This window comes from Drosophila pseudoobscura, chromosome X, assembly GCF_009870125.1.
Source record: "Drosophila pseudoobscura strain MV-25-SWS-2005 chromosome X, UCI_Dpse_MV25, whole genome shotgun sequence".
Taxonomy (NCBI): Eukaryota; Metazoa; Arthropoda; class Insecta; order Diptera; family Drosophilidae; genus Drosophila; species Drosophila pseudoobscura.
Genome location: NC_046683.1, coordinates 65,479,395 through 65,500,048, shown reverse-complemented (window position 1 = coordinate 65,500,048; position 20,654 = coordinate 65,479,395). Strand labels below are relative to the sequence as shown.

General features: G+C 44.0%; 2 protein-coding genes across 22 annotated transcripts in view; one reads left to right on the top strand and one right to left on the bottom strand.

Annotated features, from left to right (window-relative positions):
- The window catches only part of Shab (Shaker cognate b), a 55,708-nt gene that overhangs the window by 27,441 nt on the left and 7,613 nt on the right, over window positions 1-20,654 (top strand). For 5 of the 21 annotated variants that reach the window (XR_004469830.1, XM_033382142.1, XM_033382150.1 and 2 more), the window contains exons 3-9: window positions 87-491; window positions 569-2,072; window positions 9,483-10,326; window positions 11,103-11,192; window positions 16,413-16,552; window positions 17,841-18,197; window positions 18,731-18,754. Coding sequence is in view for 20 of the 21 variants with exons in the window: in XM_033382142.1 (XP_033238033.1) it covers window positions 576-2,072; window positions 9,483-10,326; window positions 11,103-11,192; window positions 16,413-16,552; window positions 17,841-18,197; window positions 18,731-18,754 (2,952 nt within the window). In the remaining variant the exon portion in view is untranslated. Of the gene's footprint in view, window positions 1-86; window positions 492-543; window positions 2,073-9,482; window positions 10,327-11,102; window positions 11,193-13,201; window positions 13,755-16,337; window positions 16,553-17,840; window positions 18,198-18,730; window positions 18,755-20,654 lie in introns of those variants that run through there. The other 16 variants (XM_033382146.1, XM_033382158.1, XM_033382152.1 and 13 more) reach the window with 9 other exon arrangements.
- LOC117184462 (uncharacterized) lies at window positions 19,313-20,625 on the bottom strand. Its single transcript, XM_033382162.1, has 2 exons — window positions 20,481-20,625; window positions 19,313-20,427 (listed from the first exon to the last, which is right to left on the bottom strand). Exons 1-2 carry the CDS (start codon window positions 20,509-20,511, stop codon window positions 19,424-19,426), a joined length of 1,035 nt encoding a protein of 344 aa, XP_033238053.1. The 5' UTR covers window positions 20,512-20,625; the 3' UTR covers window positions 19,313-19,423.

Sequence of the window (20,654 nt, the reverse complement as noted above, 5' to 3'; positions counted from 1 at the left end):
TTCGAACAGTAAGGGGGGTGTCCGGAGGGGCAGTTTTTCCTCGATTTGAGGCCATTGATTCACGGGTCGACTCTCTTTCCTTGCAGCCATCGCCTCGCCCTCTCCCGCTCGCACTCCACACCGAAATGCTGCCAAAACACGCCTGAGACCCCGAGACCACACCAAAAAGAAACCGGAAATCCAAACTGTGATCATAGACATAACAACAACAACAACAACGACGACGAGTGGAGACATGAAGGAGGATAGGAAGACAAAGGACACAGGACCCTGCCAGACCGTAATTGAGGGCTAGAGATAGATAGATACTTAGATACGCCATAAAGATACGCGAGAGCTGCGATTCATAGCAGATCTGTAGATACGGCCACAGGAATCACCCCCCAGGACACAGGCCACAAAGGAGCAGAGGAGAGTGCGGCAAGGAGCAGTGGAGGAGCAGCACGACACCCAAAGGAGGCTGTAATGACGACAATTGACGCGATGTAGCGGTAAGCAAGCATAAATCTCCATCTCTCTATCTCCATCTCTCCATCTCTGTAGATGTATCTTGTAATTGAATCCACAGCAGACTTATGGTCGGCGAACGCGACAGGGACCGTGAGGCGGTACGCTGGGCAACGGGTGAATCAACACCGCTTCAACACAATAATGGAGTATTACAAATGGTCGGGCAATTGCATGGTGGACAGGCTGCTGGCCAACAACAGCAACAACAATCGAATCAACAGCTGCAACAATCAAAGCAGCAGCAACAACAGCAACAGCAACAGGAACTGCTCTATCAGCAACATCACGAGGCCATTGCACGCGGACTGCAGCTTGCAGCTGCAGGACCCGCCGGTCCTCCGCCGGACATCGGCGATAATCAGCCCTACTACGATACAAGCGGTAATGTCGACTGGGAGAGAGCAGCGATGGGAGCCGGTGGAGCTGGTGCATATGGCGGCCTCGGCCTCGGACCTGTGGCAGCAGCTGGCTGCCCTGCTTATAACATTGGGCCAGGTGCTGCCGGCGGCCCAATGGTCCTCAACAATCGTCACATGGACTATGCTGATGGCGGCCACCCTGCTGGCCCATCCGCCGCAGCATCATCCGTCGGCGGTGGCGGCGGCCTGGGAGCTGTTTCTGCTCCTGCTGCTGCAGGACTTGGAGGGGGGTCCGCGCAAGGACCGGGCCCAGGCGGTGGGGCCATTGGCGGTGGGGCCATTGGCAAGGAAGTTCGTTACGCTCCATTCCCAGTTACATCACCAACGCATTCAAATCCCACAACTTCCCAGCAGACTCTGGCGACAGCAGCAGCCACAGCGGCAGCAGCAGCCCAACAGCTGCAACAGCAACAGCTGCAACAACAGCAACAGCAACAAATGGCACTCGCTGGGTCTTCCGGTGGTGGTGGAGCCGGCGGCATCCCAGGTGGCGGCAGCATTGGCGGCCCCGCTGGTGGTTCCACATCCAATGCCGGTGGAGCTGGCGTTGGTGGCATTAGCCAAAGCATCACCACCACCGGTGCACTACAGCGGACACATTCCAGATCCATGTCCTCCATACCGCCCCCCGAGCCGTTCATGATAGCCCAGTCGAAGGCACTGAACAGCCGCGTCTCCATCAACGTGGGCGGCGTCAAGCACGAGGTGCTGTGGCGCACGCTGGAGCGGCTGCCGCACACGCGGCTGGGGCGGCTCAGGGAGTGCACCACCCACGAGGCCATCACAGAGCTGTGCGACGACTATTCGCTCGTCGACAACGAGTACTTCTTCGACCGCCATCCGAAGAGCTTCAGTTCGATATTGAACTTCTACCGCACCGGGAAGCTGCACATTGTGGACGAGATGTGCGTGCTTGCGTTTAGTGATGATCTGGAGTACTGGGGCGTCGACGAACTGTATCTGGAGTCGTGCTGCCAGCACAAGTACCATCAGCGCAAGGAGAACGTCCACGAGGAGATGCGCAAGGAGGCCGAGTCGCTGCGCCAGCGCGACGAGGAGGAGTTCGGCGAAGGTAAATGCGCCGAGTACCAAAAGTATCTGTGGGAGCTGCTCGAGAAGCCCAACACAAGCTTTGCCGCACGGGTAAGTCCAACCCGCAAAGCCCTCCCCTAATGATTCTCATAAATGTGTATTCTTTGTATTGTATTTTTAATTAAACGTTTTAACCGTTTTCGAAACCAAATGTCAATGTCGAAAAGCGTAAGAACTGTTCCAGCTACCCGATATAACTACCCCCTCCCCCTTCCCCCTTCCCCCTACCCCCAGCCACTTTTTTACAACTCTTTTGTGTTTTATTTCTTCAAGTTTTATTTTTGATTTTTATTTTGTACAACAAAAACTGTAGCAAATCTTGGCTCCAGGGTCTGCAGAGTGCACTCTGTAATATATATATATCAATCAAGTCGAGTTGCAGATCCATCGAGTATCTCTCAAATGCTGTACAATTAATCGCCTCGCCTCCCCACCCCCTGACCCCAATAAACATAGTAAATATCACCAAGCTGTACAAGTATTTTGCTTTGCGATTCAAACCGACGCTTGCACAAAGAAAATCGTTTACTCGTTGCTCGCTACTCGCTACTTGCTACTCGCTACTCGCTACTCGCTACTGGCTACTCGCTACTCGTTACTCGCTACGAATGTTTTTTCTGTGTCCATGAGGCGACTGTACATAAAGCGATCGCGTGTACATACTCGTGTCTATATATCTCATCGTCTCGCTACCGTACAGAGCAGACTGCCGACGGGGACTGTGACGGAGCGAACAATCCGCCTCCCATGAAGCGATCACGAACTTCTTTCACTGAGAAACCCAACCGAGGGGTGCTGCCGCACTACGCGAGTTTTTCATTAAATTTTTTTGTTTTTCCCCCTCCCCCACCCGCTCAGCCTCCCTCTCCTGTAACTCCCACTTTAGCTTGGTTTAAAATGCATTTTATGATTTGATTTTGAGAAAAGTTTTCAGCTTCGAAACAAACAAAAAACCGATCATCTAAAGCCGATCCAAGCCGATTGAAACTGTCAAAATTTGTTTACTAATCGTTTTCTCTAATCCAATCTATTCTTTTACATCACACACAGTATTACATACAACTATAAATATATTTATACTCTGAAAATAATTAATATATCCTATATACATACATATATATATATATATCTCTTAATTGTTGATGATGATGGTGAAGTAATCTCTCTGTTTATCTTCCCGAAACTCCCCCCCGCCCCACCCCCCCACGCCCCCACTGTAACCATGTTTGGGAATGGGCAATAAGCGATATGACCAGGCGGCAGGTGTGCTGTAGAAATCCTCGAAAATATTGTAACGAACAGGGGCTCCGGGGAGAAGCGGCCAATACGGTGTTGTAATGCATTTCCATTTTCCAGTTTTTGCTAGGTAGGGGACTGTCGAAACTCCCGCAGGTTCTTCGGACCTCTGTGTCCACCCGCCCCTCCACCCCCCCCTGTATAAATATCAATCACACACTCCCCCCCACCCCCCACAATTCCACCCCCCACAACCCACACACGATCTTCGGCCATAGCTTATATATATACAGCCGATTTCAGTTGAATCAAAAATCAAAGGAAAATGGAAATAATTACAACATATTTTGGGTGCATCTCCAATAATTTTTCATTCGATTTTCAGTTTGATTTTCATTTGAATTTATGTACTTTTTATTTTTCCCAAATATTTTAGGAACATTTAAAAGTTTTCATTTCCTATTTTTATTTCATTTTCCAATTAGGAATCTACAGATACATATATCTATAGATTTTGTATTTTTATTTCAGTTTTTTCGTTTTATTCAAAAGGTAATGAAAAATTTCCCGAGCTCCTTGCCAGTTGTAGTTATTTTTTGTGTTTATTTATTCCGTTGTTTTTCAACAACTAACTCGATTTTTCCGTCAGGGTGAAAGGAGAAAACCGAAGAAATCAAAAATCAATATCAAAATCAAAATGAAACTAACAAAGGAAAGGCCTTTTTAAGTTCTGTATGTTTTTTGTTTCTTTTTAATACCACGCCTAAACACATCCTTTTTTCAACGAAATGATAAATATGAGAACCAAAAAAAAACTATCTTATCTTAGCTCTGATTCTGTCTAAACAAAGATGAAAAAAACAGCAGTTAACATCCGAAACTCAGAAATACTCAGGTGCAGTCTCTCCTCTCGCGAAGACAAACAAAATACCAACCAAAAAACAAAAAAAAAAAAAACAAATACTATTACTCCACTAACTACTCAAGAAATATACCACAACAAAATACAAAAGAAATACCAAATAATACCAAAAAATACCAAAAAATACCACAAATACAAAGTAAAAAATTTGACATATTTTTTTTTGTTTTTGGTTTGGAAAATTACAATAAAAACTCCTGTTGTTTGTTGCCTTTTGTGTTGAAGTTTTCCGTTCGTATTGGCGATGTTTAATATAATATGATATAATATGATATGATATGATATGATGTGTGTGTATATAATAGTACCATGTATATGCGAAAAGTCTGTCGTATGTATGTACATATCTTTTTTCGGTATTTGATGTTGTAAAATGGAACAAAAATCTCTCTACGTTGTAATTGTGTTTTTAATCAACTTTCTTTGACCTTTGACTTTGATTCCGAACATTGGATCTTCAACACACTGACACACACACAACCTATACACACACACACACACAAACACACACACACAGACACACACACAAACAGAGATACAAAGAAACGATAGTCCCTGCCTCGCCCCGTCTTTAAATCAGAGAAACTCTCTTCCATCAGAATCCACCTATCGATAGGCACACGTCTAACAATCGATCAATAAACTCTCATGTAGATTTGCGATCTTTGTAGTCCTTTTCATGCATAAATATAACTCAATATTCCACCAAAAATGTACTGCATTTGAATGCCACTAGAGATGCGTATAGAATTTTGCTGTAGATTCAATGAAAAATATCGAATTTAATTTGTTTTTTTTTTTTTGTGAATCGAACAGAGCACCCAGCCACCCACAGAAACCATCCACCAAAACGATATACACATATCTTTTAAGACCGAATTAGAGACCCATAATATCCCACGACCCGACCCACAACGACACACACACAAACACACACACACACACACACACACAGAGAACACACACAGACACTATTTTCCAGTATTGCACAAGTTTTGAATGTGATTTTTATGGTTTGTAACCATTTTGCCCCCGTATTTTATGTAAATAGATTTAGTTTTCTTTTTTGTACAGTGAAGATTGCTGTTTGTAAATTTTTGTACTGTATTTTACCTCCTCCCCCACCCCCGTCTTTAAGGCAAAACTCTTGCCTCTTGTCTGTGGCATGAATTGTTTTTTGGACTGTTTTTTGACTTTGTCTTTTATTTGTTTTCTCCCCCACTCTCCACTCACCTCAGCGCCAAACCACCTCCACCTCCACCACGAACTCCACCTCCACCTCCACCTCCACTCCACTCTGTTGCCCTTCACCTTTACCCTGTGCTCTCACTGTAACTGTACTTCACACTGTGCCCCCCCTGGGATCTAGCTCTGTTATCCATCCGAAAAAGAAGAAAGAAAAACAAAAACATTTCATTACTTGTAATTCAAGTGGATTTCAGCCAGGTTCAGGGAAGTTAATTGAAATTTGTACTCCTCTTTTTGATGCACTTGCAACGTCTGCGTTTGTCCGAGATCCCGCGATCCCCCCCGCCCCCGCAAAGGGTGCCCGATCCCCGCTTTCGCCAGGAAGTATCCTTTGCAAGCGCATCCTTTGCATCGGCCACTGCCGAGGCGGCTGGCCTCTTCCTTTCTCTCGCTTTGAGTTTTGTGCGTACATCTTGTGGCTCTCTCGTTGTCTTTCAGCGGCTTTCATAGAATGGAGTAATTTTTTTTTGATTTTTGTAGGCCAAAAACCAAAAACCACACCCCCCACCCCAAGGCTTTTAGCAACTTGTTGCGCTTTCAACTTTAACCTTTCGTAGTAGTTGTAAGTTTTGTGCATTTTTTACGTTTTTTTTACCTTCCGTTCAGAAGAGACAATCCATCCAATGATCTTCTAAGAGCCCGACTTGAGTATTTGCGATATCATGTTTTACTTTCAACGCCCCGCCCCCCTCTCCCCCAGCGCCCTCCTCAACCCCCTCTACCCCCCCCAAAACCACCTTCATGACTGAGCAGCAATGGTAGCAGTTCCAAAAATAAAAAAATATACAAAATATCGAATATAAAAAAAAACAAAAAAAAACCTAAAAGTAAAATTCGCACAAGACTTTTTGTTTTTGTTTTCGAAACATCTCTCCAATGCATTCTGTTCAATCGAAAGCGAAAATTAGTTTTGCGAAACTTTCATCGCCATCTCAAGTAGAAAGTTGTACCCCGCCCCCAGCCCCCAGCCGCAACCCCAGCCCACCCCCCACCCCCCCAAACCCCGCCCAGCCAAGCCCCCGAAATGGGGACTAAATCATGGAAAATTTAATTAACTTTCCCGAAGTTTGACAGTCGAAAAAAAAGAAGAAAAGAAAAATCAAAGACCACTTCAATTGCAATCCGTCTCTCTCTCTCTCTATCTCCCTCTCTCCCTGTCTATCTACCCTCGCGTACTCTCTATCTATCTATCTATCTTCATCTATCTCTATCTGTAACTCTCACTCTTTGTATCTTTGTATCTGTACTATGTATTTACTCCACTCCTCTGTCTCTATCTCTATCTATATCTTCTGCTCTATCTGGCAACAACAAAAAAAAAAAGAAAGCACTCTTCAAATGATTCGTTTTTGATTCTTTTTTTCGGTTCCATGTATCTTTTAGTGCGTCTTTTGTTTTTGTTTTCGGTTTGGTTTTGTAATGACTCCTCCTTGACTAAGTATCTTTTGTATCTAATAACTGCATAACTATCTTAAACTTTTTGTATCTGTATATGTAGAATACCATAAGTCATAACCTAGAACAGAGCGACCGTGCCCGTGCCCGTGCCCGAAAACAAAGAAAGATCCCCCATGAAAATTCAACCTCAACTCAATGAAAATTCAAGCCCAACAACCCAACAAACCAACAAATTATCCCCCCAAATGTACTTTACTGCCCGACAATAAACCAGTTCCAGTTCCAGTTCCAGTTCCGGTTCCGGTTCCAGATCCAGAGCGTGGTTGCGTACAGTGGCCTTCTATGGTAGATCTGGACACTAAAACACAGAGAAAGGCACCTTTGTGTTTATATATCGACTCGTACGATATATATCTATCAACTACTAATGCCCGAACCCCCCTGCCATGCCCATGCAGCGCGTCCCCCGCCCCCGCCCTCCACACACACAAATCCCTCCTTGGGACAGAGTCTGCTGCTCAAGAAAGTCAAATGTCAGTCACACACTCTCACACACGCACACACCCACACCCACACACACACACACACACACACACACACACACACACATATGCATAGCCAGACATACAAGGGGGCCCCCGAGAAATTTTTGTGACCTAATGTGGCAATCAGCAGACGACTCCTCTGGCACCTCTCTTCTTCGATAACCAATCTGGCATTGAAATTCGGAATTTGCATTTGCATATCTGACAGGCCGCCCCCTTGCCACCCGCCCTGGACCCTGTGACCTGTCTGCCCCCCACCGCCTGCCGGCCCCCGCCCACCTGTACGCCCTGGGATTGGCAGTTTTTGGTAAATTACATAAATTACATAAATTATTTGGGTCTCTGTGGCCCCAGCAAATCAAATGTGACACGGCAGGACGTTCGACGTTGGATCCTTGCCGGCCAGAGGGCGGGTCCTTGGGTTTTAATTTGAGTATTTTTTTTTTTTTTGTATCCGTTTCTCTCGTAAACTCTCGTAATTCTCTGCTCGTTTGCTACGAAAGTTATGCATTTGAATTTGAAATTTAGAATTTGGATTTGGATTTGAATTTGGATTTGGATTTAATTTTGTCTTTTGTGTGTTTTGTGTGTTCCGTTTTTGGTTTCCTTCCTTGTCATTTGCTAGAATCTATCATGAATATTGATTGCTAGACGTACTCGTAATTTTCAGTTATGTATCTATCTATCTATCTATCTACTTATCTATCTATCGAATCATTTTCCGCCCCCCCCAACCCCCTTTCGCCACCCCGCCACCCAGAAACAACAAAAGAAACACAATAAAAAGAAAAAAAAACACGTGAACAAATTGTTTGTCCAATCGTTAGATTTAAGGATGTTTCGAGGAGCAGGATGATTAGAAAACAGAAATAGATTTTGAAAAAATGTCGACTGCAGACCCCAAGGGTATAGCGTCTCTTATTTGACGATGGAGTGCCCCCCCTGGTTCACCCTCATACCATAATAATATAATCGATCCAATTATAGAAGACACAGACACACACGTATAGAATACATGTATGTATGTAGGTGTGTTATGTCCTTGTGTTGCGTCATGTGATCTGTCCCACAAATCCAAAAAGAAACCAAACCAAACATACACAGAGCCACTCAACCACACACACACGCACACACACACTCAAAGACACACACACACACATTAACAGCTCACACACCAGCCATAGAGAATCCCCCCCCACCAAACCCAGAGATAGAGACCATGATCAGAGATCTCTCTCTCCCCCCACCCGCTGCTGATCCACTGAGCCCGACGAGCTCCAAAAAAGGAAAGAGAAACCCCTTTTAAATCGAAAAAAAGCTTATGTTTATATATGTTTCTATTTTATTTAAACGTTAAGTTTGTATTATGGAGAAGGATTCACGACAGATAAAACTGAACAAAAAATATAATGATATACTTCACATATAGTACAGCAGCCTTTGAAACAAACAAAAAGAAAAGAAAACAAAATGCAAAAAAATCGGTCAGGAAAGCCAACAAATGAAGTCCACCCCCCCAGCCCCCCACCCGCAACCCCCAATGTCTCTCTCTGTCACTCTGCCACTCTGCCACTCTCTCTCTCTCTGTCTCTCTGCCACACTCAGACCAAAAAGCAACAGCAATTTGACTAACAATCATTTGAAGACCGATCTCTCCGATCCCTCCGATCTCTCCGATCCCTCCGATCCGAACCGATCCGATTCGATCCGAAAGAAAAGAAACTTAACGTTCAAGTGGAAGCTAACTGACCCCAAACCAGGCCCCCAGGCCCCCAGCCCCCACCTCCAGCCACGGCCACGACGCTGTGTGGAATGAGAACGTGCGAATATGTACGTGCCTGTAGCTAAAAATATACCGAATACGTCTACTACTACTACTACTACTACCACTACTACTACTACCAATACTACTACTACTATCAATCCTATAATCGTTATCGTAATCGTTATCGTTATCGTAAACGTGTTATCGTAAACGTGTTATCGCTGTGCGTATATCGAGAGTATATATATAGACGATATGTGTACGATATATAGCCAATATCGCAAAAATTTGCTGAAATGTCTGATGGTCTTCGACAAGTCAATCGATTGTTTCTTTACCGTTCGCAGGTTATCGCAGTGATATCCATACTATTCATAGTCCTGTCTACCATAGCCCTGACGTTGAACACCCTACCACAACTACAACACATTGACAACGGTACACCACAGGATAATCCGCAATTGGCAATGGTTGAGGCCGTGTGTATCACGTGGTTCACTCTAGAGTACATACTTAGGTTTAGCGCCTCGCCGGACAAGTGGAAGTTCTTTAAGGGCGGCCTTAACATAATCGACCTATTGGCAATACTCCCATATTTTGTTTCGTTATTTCTATTGGAAACGAATAAGAATGCAACGGACCAGTTCCAGGATGTGCGCCGGGTGGTGCAAGTATTTCGCATTATGCGCATCCTGCGAATCCTTAAGCTGGCCCGTCACTCAACGGGCCTGCAGTCGTTAGGCTTTACGCTGCGTAACTCATATAAGGAACTCGGTCTACTAATGCTGTTCCTGGCCATGGGCGTTCTCATATTTTCTTCGCTGGCATATTTTGCCGAAAAGGATGAAAAGGACACAAAATTCGTTTCAATACCGGAAACATTTTGGTGGGCGGGTATTACAATGACAACTGTTGGCTACGGGGACATCTATCCCACAACTGCACTGGGAAAGGTTATTGGTACTGTGTGTTGCATATGCGGTGTTCTGGTAATCGCTTTGCCTATTCCCATCATCGTTAACAATTTTGCTGAATTTTATAAGAATCAGATGCGACGCGAAAAGGCCCTCAAGCGGCGCGAGGCCCTCGATCGGGCCAAGCGCGAGGGCAGCATTGTCTCCTTTCATCATATCAATCTGAAAGATGCCTTCGCCAAGTCCATGGATCTCATCGATGTGATTGTCGACACAGGTAAGTCGTCGAGGCATCGCCAGATGTCCCTTCCATCTATCTATCTATCTATCTAACGATATGTATCGTATAACAAACTACTACCAATTTGTACAGAATAAAAAACTGTAGTTTAGTATATGCCTTGCTTCAAGTAGCCTTTAAATACCCCTCCCCCCAACCCCAACCCCTACCCCTAGCCCACCCCTTTGTGGCCTCTTTTTGCTTTTGCTTTCACCTTAGATCTAGCTGTTTTTGTCTTCTTTTGTGGCATGCACTGTGTTTCCGTTTCCGTTTCTGGTTCTCTTCTTTTTTTTTTGGCTTTTTCTTCTTATCCTTTGGTTTGAGGAGGAGGCGTGTAAATAGCTCAGCGATCGGTGCCAAAAAAGAGCCGTAAGAATGATAGAAATTGTTGAACCAATTATCGCATACAAACAAATACTAGATATACATACATATATCTTTAATCCGCTGTAAACTAACAATAGTTAAGCTACATTGAATTACTCTTAAGTTTCCGTAGCCCTAAACCCCCCCTCCCCCTACCCCTCCACCCCACACACACTCTCTACACACAATATATAGAGACACCCACCGGAAGATACATTTTAATGGTCAATTAGGCAAACGCTTTTGTATTTAGCGCATTAAACAAGAAATTAGTGGGGCTTAGACCCGTGTACAGGCACCACCACCCCCCCCCCCCCCCCCCCCCACCCCTCTCCACGCGCTTCGCTGCATTCAGCGCCCGCCCTGTCAACCCAACCCCCTGTCAATGTGTGTGTGTTCTCTTTTAGGCAAGCAAACGAATGTCGTGCATCCGAAGGGCAAACGACAGAGCACCCCCAATATAGGCAGGCAGACACTCGACGTGCAGAGCGCTCCAGGTGACTAAACATTGCGCTTAACCCCCCCGTACACCCGTACACCCCGTACACCCGTACACCCCGTACAGCCCGTATCCGGGCCCTTGACCAACGCTTTTCGTAGCGTCTTTCTTATAAACACACACCAGAAAATATATCAAGATGTACGCTCACACACCTATAAATACTCCTACACTTTTGTACATTCGCTCGCACCCTCTCTCCCCCCTTCTTCCACATGTATATCCCTCTTTTTTACCCTTTACCCTTTACCTCCCTCCCTAGCTCTTCTATCTCTGGAGATAGTTCCATGTACTTAGCTTTATAGCATTTATAGTCTGCTTAATGGAGAATAGGGAGGCGGCAGAGTGCGTTTCATAGCTGTGGGTGGACGTTGCAAACCCAAAAATGGCCATAGAGTATATGGTATGGGAATTGGACAAAGATAATCCCTGATTGGATCAAAAATACTCATAAGTAATATATAAAAATAAATAAAAAAAAAATAACAAAAATTATAAATCCAACAAAATCAATGATTGAATAGAAAAAATAATTTAGTTAAAAAAAAAATATATAAATAAATAAGTAATAAATAAATTATTGATTCAAATCATTAAATAATAAAAATTACAAAATTATTTATAACAAATAACAAAAATTATTTGATTCGATAGAAAACAAATTATTTAATTAATTTAAATTTTTAATTGAATTAATAAAAAAAGAAAAGTAATAAATAATAAATTTCAAAACTATTAAACGAAAAAATTACTGATTAAAAATAGAAACAATTATTGAATAAAAAAAAAAAATGTATAAAAAGTAATAAATAAAATAAATAAATAATAATCTACAAAATTATAAATTGGGTAGAACATATTATTTAATTAAAAAAAAATATATATGGACAAATTATATATTAAAATATATAAATAATAAATTACAAAATTATTAATAAAGAAAAATTCTTGATAGGATAGGAACAGTTTTTGAATTTAAAAAAAAAAAACAATAAAAAAGTAACAATTAATAATTAATATAAAAAAATATATTTATTGGAAAGAGCAGAGTAAAAGAGACACTACACTCATCCCACAGCTATGAAACGCACTGTACTGTGTCCAATGTAAATACCGACCCCCCTTTCTACCCCTCTCGTATAGGAGACGATTGACGATATAACCGCGATATAGCCGTATAGCCACCGATTTATAGATGCAGCTCTAGATCTTGCGATTTGTTGCGTTATATTCGCTTTTGAGTTTTGCCTTCAGTTCCGTTCAGTTCCAGTTCAGTTCCAGTTCAGTTCCAGTTCAGTTTATTGCCTCCATTGAGGAATTAGTTTTGGATATTTGCAAACGAAAAACAAATTACATATGGAATATTGAAGTATTGAAATTATAATGATGATTGATGATTGACTGAAAGAAAATTTGCTAAACCATTGATTGCTTGACTCTTGATTTTGAAACTGCTACACGAAACACAATCTATAGCGAATTTGAATGCCCATTCTAGAGTTTCCATTTTCGAATCTTATCCAAAAAAAAAAATATATAGAATATCAAAAATATGAATATTTATAAATACAAAAACATTTTAGAAAATTTTCAAGTGCTGATTACATAACGTTACACCCACACACAGACACACACACACACATATATAAACGTATATATATATATATATGCTCATTCTCTTAGCGAAACAGTAGTTTGTTTATTAGCGAATCGAATACCCGCCCAAGCCTTGAGTTAAAGCCCAAGTGGGGGATAGGGTTAGCCTCCGACCAAGAGCGATAAGCCTATCCCCCCACCACCCACCACCGCCACCCCCCCATCAGCAGATGCGAGAAGTCTATCTACAACTTGTTCTTTTCTCTGCTCTTCTTTTTCTACTCTCTGTCACGCCCACAAAACTCACAAACCCCTGAACGAACCATGTAAAAATCACACACACACACACACACACCTTTGATCCACTCTCTTTTGGTTGATCTAACTAAAAAAAAAACAACTGATTGATAGGCGAAAAGAACACACTGATCGAGGCGCCACCGCCGCCATCGTTTGGCACGCCCCGACGGCGAGCCCTCTCGGCCCGCATCCAGGAGCTCAACCGCAGCCTGCTCGAGGAGCGGGATGCCCAGCAGCAGAACAGTTCCAGTGACAATGAGGACAGCCGCTAGGACGTGCCCCCAGTCCCGAGTCCACAGTCCCCCCCCTTCCCCCCAAGGCTCTATTAAACACTAAGCGAAACGTAGAACGACAGCCACATGCAATTGTTATTGTATCTGTAAATTAGTTTGTTAAACAGACACAGATTCACCCCCCTCCCCCCGCCCCCTACACACACACACACACACACACACACACACACAGACACTCAGAAAGAGCGAGTTATTAGATCTAAGTGCGAAAAGGGTGAAGGGGAGATCCCAGCCAAGCCCCAAAGAAATGTAATGCCAGTAAACTAGAGATAGTCATCGAACCCCTAGATCGAGAGGGCTTTTGCTTGAAACAAAAATTCGATTATTTAGTTGTTTTTTTTGGGTCTCAGAGAGCCCACCGCCCCCAGCCCCCTCCCTTCCCATTGAATGTTGTGATTAAATGTAACTGCTTTTAGGTGCCATCACACACACACACACACACACACACACAGACCAGGCCATGAGCTGCTTCCCCCCCCCCCCTCTCTCTATTGAAAGTTTTGCCCTCCCCACCCCCCACCCCGGCCACCCATCAGCACTTGAAAATAAATCTAGAAAAATAAACAAAAATTAATCAATTAAAAATGGAAACGAAAATGTGCTTAAAAATTGCTGATATTTTGTCTATGTTTTTTTCCTGCTTTTTTTTTTGGTGTTTTCCTCCCCGAAGCAAAACTTTCAAAACAGCCCCCAAAAGCAGTGGTACCTGTGCGTGTGTGTGTGAGTGTCCCCCCCCCTCCCCACCCCCCCAAAAAAAAGAAAAAAAAAGCTAACACAACACAAAGCCATTCGAGAGAGAGATAGGAGAACTCTGAATACAACAATCCGCGTGAGCACAATTTTTGATTTAGTCTAAAACTTAGCATTAAACATAGGCCTTGCCTTTACTCGTACTCGTACTGGTGCTGGTACTCCTCCAAGACCAGGCATTTATCGAGAGAGAGAGAGAGAGCACTAGTCAACAAAAAAGAATATACACAGAGCCAGCCTTATTTATGAAATTAGTTGTTGTAGAGAGGGCGAGCGAGCGACTAGGCTTAGTTATAATTTAGCAATCGGCTATGCATAGGTAGGTCCTAGCTAAATATACTCGTTCCATATACAAATCTAAAGAGAAAAGAGAACTTAGCAAATGCTGGCGAAACGTTCCTAAAAAAAAGAAAGAAAGCAGCAAAAAACCAAATAAAAAACAAAAAAAAAAAAACAATGCCTTATTTAAAGCAAAAGAATGCTCCTAGCTTGCAGCGACTAATTTAAGATAGAGTGGCGTTTTAGTTAAGTGTTAAGCCCCGATATATACATACATACATACTTGTACTAACTAACAATATAATAATGGTAACTAGGCGTTAAGCGAGAACCGAGCAGCGGGCGGAAGGCGGCCCTTGAATATGTATACAAATGTTTTACACGAAAGAGTGCCGTTGTTTGATATTTGTAACGACTTGATGATGTATTTTATGTATGATTTGCATCGTTCAAACATTTCTATCATTGCATTAGAGAAAAGCCCAGAATCAGATCGAGAAGAGAAGCCTTTACGTGCCTTTTACTTAATGTTTTTCCTGTTTCTTTTTTCCTCCAAGATATATGTGTGTATCTAACTATCTATGTGTGTGTGATCCCCCCCTCCAACCCCAACCACCCACTGATCTTTCGTTAACCACATTCGTATGCTCTTTAGTTGGAATCTAACGCGCTGCATGCTCTAACCCTCCCCCCCCCAGATAATACATGATATATGATCTATAGTCTATAGAGAAAATAAAACTGTGTACGCTCTCCTTATGCTCAATGCCATTGTACTTGCTCCCAAATGAATAACTGTCTGTACTGTACTCATACTTTTGTGTACCACTGTTCGAAAATCGTTAACCAAAACGAAAACTTTTGTGTGTCTGTGAAATTAGCAAATAAAACCAAAACCAAACAGTGCGCTGTATTATTTTCATTAAAAACACACACCCACACACACACACACACACATTTACATACATAAAAAACCCTCATGTGTGTGCCGTAATGCAGAAAAGGTAAAAAAATGTCCCTTTAGACCAGACAAAGGTGAGAGATGCCATCCCGAGGAGGCTTCAGATACTCGTACACCAGCACACCAGCACCCACACAAAGATACAGATACAGATACAGATACAGATACAGTTACAGATGAGTACATGATTTGTGGTTGGTGTTTCGCGCATTTGTTTCGCCGATACGATCCATCGCCCCGCCCCATCCGTCGCCCGATCACTCATACACATGTCATTTGGTGGAGGACAAGGACCCCGGAGGGACCTTTTTTTGAGTTCGTTTTCCGCCGTAGACCTATCATTTCCCCGTACTAACCGTGTGCCTTGAGCTGGCCTACTAACTCCAGCTAAAACCTTGACTAGCCCCTAGATAAATGTTGTTCTTGCCCCCAAACTTCTAGACGTCGTTCATCAATGTTGTGCTCACTGTATTCCCCACCCCCTAACCCCCCCCTAACCCCCTACTACCGTATCGTCATCGTCGTCGTAAACAATTATTAACCGTTAACCGTTTGTTTGATCAAACCATTCATGAAACTCATATTTCTTTCTTTTTTCCTCTTTTAATTTTTTCATTTGCGCTGCAAAAAAACCGAAAAAAAAACCCGAAACAAAAACCAACATCTAATCCAATCCATTAAAAAAAAAAAACAAAAAACATATATATATCCCTGTGTATATATTTCACCGATATCTCTGTCGTCGGCTAAACAAATGCGAAACTGCGAAAAATACAAATAAAAAACACTGGTGAAAAAATGCATTCATGGCTTCCTTTTGCGTGTGCCACAACAAACACAACAAAAACAACCGATCTGAACGTGAATCAATAACCCAATAACCCACCCACACACACACACACACACACACACACACTCAAACACTCAAACACACACTCAAACACAAATGCAAATGCAAATGCAGAAAAGCGCGAGAGTCACACACGATCAATGAAAAATTGGCACCGTTTAACCCACGCGCTACGCCGATCGCCCACAGGCCACAATCTCTCGCAGACGGACGGCAACAGCACCGAGGGCGAGTCGACCAGCGTCAGCCGCAACCCGGCCACCACCGGCACCGGCTGCTACAAGAACTACGAGCACGTGGCCAACAACATGAGAAACAGTCTGCAGCATGTAAGTGACTCGGGGGGAAACCGACGCATGCCACAGGCCCCCTTGGGCGTGGAGCCCCCAGGCACCCCAGGGGCGAGATGTCCGATAGAAAAAGATTCCCTCAGGAGCATTTCCAAAAGGCAATGGGGCTAGTGAAAGATCTTTTAGGCCAGAGATTACAAATTTGAGCCAACACGAATCAAAGTCCAACAAATAAAATATTCATAAATAAATAACAATAATAAAATAAATACAATACAAATACAAATACAAATACGAATACAGCTACGCTATTTTTCGAGATTTATGCTGGAACGGGATTGACTTTTATTCACATTATTCACATTTAAACAACAAAATAATTTTTAAACTTTAATTTTTGATTTCTATACAACAAATAAGCAGATTAAACAAAACCATTTTTTATTATTTATAGCTTTAAAAGGATTTTTTTTGTTGCTCTAACAATAACAGCAAACTACATAATATCTTATATTCAAAAAAAAATAAATAAAAATGTAATACAAATTTAAATTTTCTTAATACTTTTTTTTTTAACTATCGAAACTTTTCCTGTGACTGTTCTATAAAAAAAAAATACAAATACTTTTGGTCTTTTAAATTTTTATTAAAAAAATTAAGGGAAATAAAAAAAAAATTGTATTAACATTGAAATTTATTAATAGTTTTTTTTAATTTTCGTAACTTTTTCTGTGACTGCTCTACAAAAAAAAAATTGGTCTTTCCAATTTTTATTATAAAAATTAAGGGCCATAAAAATCAAAAATATATTCGTATTATGCAAGCTATATTGAAATTGTTTTATAACTGTTATTTTTTAATTCTATACAAAAACATGGAAAATTAAAATAAAACTATTTTTTTTACTTGATTATTATTTGAAATATTATTTTGAATACCTTTAATTGGTATATTTTCATTGTAATTTTACACAAAAAAGTTACATTGGTCTATCCAACTTTTATTTTAAAAATTAAGGAAAAATTAGTTTTATTTTACACAAATTATTTTCCAAAAAGTTCCTGATTCGTTAAAGAATCTCTTAAAGAATTTATTTTTCATTGAAAAGATCTTTTTAGTTCTAAGAAACGATAAGATACAAGATAAGCAAGGTATCCATCGACTTGAATGAAGTCGAAGATACTTTTGCACCTTATCCTTATGAATTTTTGAATCATGAGCAATCGTGAGTTGTAAGTACTCCCCGTTCGAGTGTTCCGTAGTTTTGAAACCCGTTCTTGCATCTTCGATCTCGGATACTAAAATACCTTTCGTTTCCCTTGCCCAGCGTCGCGGTTCCAGCTCCGAGCAGGACGCTGTGCCGCCGTACAGCTTCGACAATCCCAATGCCCGGCAGACCTCGATGATGGCCATGGAGAGCTACCGGAGGGAGCAGCAGGCGCTGCTGCAGCAGCAGCAGACGCCCCCGCAGCTGCCTGCCCCAGCGGGCGCCACAGCCGGCGGAGTGGCCAATAATCTGGCCATGGTGGCGGCCTCGAGTGCAGCAACGGCGGTGGCCACGGCCACGGCACCCGGAGGCGGCAGCCCACCGGAGGGCGGGGCCCAGGCGGCGGCGGCGGAGGACGACCAGACGATTGCATCGAACCAGAAGGGTCTGCCCATCCAGATGATGATAACGCCCGGGGTAAGTCAGCGAGCCGAAGGGACGAATGGGGGGCATGGGCCCGGGCCCGTACCCCTGCCCGTACCCCTACCCGTACCCGTACCCGTACCCGTATTGATAATCGTAATCGTAATCGTAATCGTATATCTTGAATATCTTAATGTTTTCAAAGTTCCTAAATCGTAATCCTTATGTATTAGTAAATGTGAAGGCCGTTAAGCCGGCTCCAAATATATTCGAATAACTATTCCCCCCTCCCCCATCCACCCAACACACCCGCCTCTTAGCCTCTTTAGTTTTCAGTTGAAAAAAAAACCCCCCAAATCCTTGGTTCCCGATTCCCCGTTTCCCCGTTTTGGTTCTCTGATTCGGCGGCCTCTTTTGTAGTAGTCCTTAGACGTTTTTCCTTTAAACAGCTTTAAACAGTTCTTTGATTTTGTACTTGAGAAACCACAAACCAAACCAATTTGGCAAAGAAAAACCTTAAGACTCTTAAGAAGATGCCAAAACAACGAAAGTATCTTAACAACCTGCAACACATTTCAACTTTTTAGATTTTACGGGGACGCAGTAAGGAGGTACATTTCAAAGTATACACAAAGAACTCAATCTACTCTACTCTACTCTACTCTACTCTACTCTACTCTACTCTCGAATCGAATGCCACAGCTACCATAAATACTCTCTGCTCTTTGATATGTACTGTACTGGAATATAATTCTAAACTCTAGCCAATTCTTCCCATTTATACGAGCCTTGATTTTGAATGGATAAATCATATTGATATGTGGCTGAACACACACACACACACACACACACATGCCCAATGCTATTGTATATAATTTTGGTTTCCTTTTTTTTTGGTTTTTCTGAGGCCCTTGAAGAACGTATATTCCAGCTCAAATCTGCATAACATTCTTGATACTTTATCCGATAATTCTCTTGATCTTTACTTGGTTTTTTTTCCTTTTGTTAGTGGCTTGCCTGGGGGTCTAACAGATACAAGATACTTTTGGGCCTCTGAACCCAGGCCCTTGGATCCATTAAACCCTAGGCAAGAGCTAGCTCTCTCTCTCTCTCTCTCTCTTGAACCACACAAACATGGAGACACACACACACACACACACACACACACACACAGCTAGTTATTACATTTATTTGGGGAACAACAAACGAATAAGCACTTTGAGAAATATATAGGTGCAGACGCATAGATACTGGGAGACTGGGAGAGACTCGGACTCCGCCTAGGTGTCGTACCAAGCATCCTCGTCCCAACTTTCGGCCCTCGGCTCACCAGACATCTCAAACATCTCGTTGGACACGCCCAGGTAGCCCGGCTGCCACGGCTGCTGCCACTGAGGCGGCGGCGGGGGTGGCGGCGGCAGCTGTTGCTGGTACTGGTAGAAGCCAAAGAACTGCGGATCCGTGACTATGGTCGGCACCGGCGTTGGCCGGTCGAAGTGCTGGAGCGGCTGCTTCAGCTTGTCGAGCAGGGCGCGCAGATCGACATTGAGCTTGGGCTGGACAATGCCCTCGGCCGCCTGGACGCCGACCATCTGCGAGGACACCGCGTCGACGTCCTGGCGGGCGGCGAACAGCAGCTGGTCGTGGGCGGCCAGCTGGAGCTGGGCGATCTGGGCCCGGATGGCCGCCGCCGCCACCGACTGCTGGGCCGTGTGCAGGGAGGCCGTGATGGTGCGCACCTGGTTGGTGGCCTCCTCCAGCTGCGTCTGGGCGGAGGAGGCCACCCCCTGGGCCTTCCGGATCTCGGTGGCCTCCAGCTGGACCCTGGCCTGGGCCACGTACAGCTGCTGCAGCATGATGCGCAGCTCCTTGCGTCGCTCCTCGCTCTCGTCCACCTCCTCGTGCTGCCAGGCGGGCCGCGTCGGCTGGTTGGGGTCCAGCGGGGGATACTCGCAAGCGGTGCTGATGGTGATCGGTACACAGGTCGTCGTGATCATCGGCGTCGGCGTCAGCACTCCAGTGGGCTCCATGGCTGGGGGGCCGTTCTGGGGGCCGGGATCCATGGGCGGGCTCTGGGGGTACTGGGGACCGGGCTCCAGGGTTGGGCAGTCGGGGTTGACGGTGAGGCTGGCCCAGTTCTGCTGGTACTGGCCGCCGTAGCCATTGTAGCCATTGTAGCCCTCCATGCCACTATCCGCATAGCCGTAGTCGTAGTCGTCGCTCCATGGGGGGTACCCCCACACGTGTGCTGTGCCGCCTGTACAGAGGACGCTGGCCAGTATAACTGCGGAACGGAGAGGGCCTTAAAGGTGGTCCCAGCAATCGGCCCATACTCACGGATCCAGGCTCGATGGCTCTTGGGGCGCATTTGGAGGAGCACTTGTAGATGTAGGAGTCGCCTGGGGATTGACTACTGATCATCTGGGAGGGGGGGAAGGGGGGGGCTTTGAGGGCAGCAGAAGCGGTTGCTTAGATTGGGGCTGGGACGAGGGGTTGGGACGGGGGCTGGGA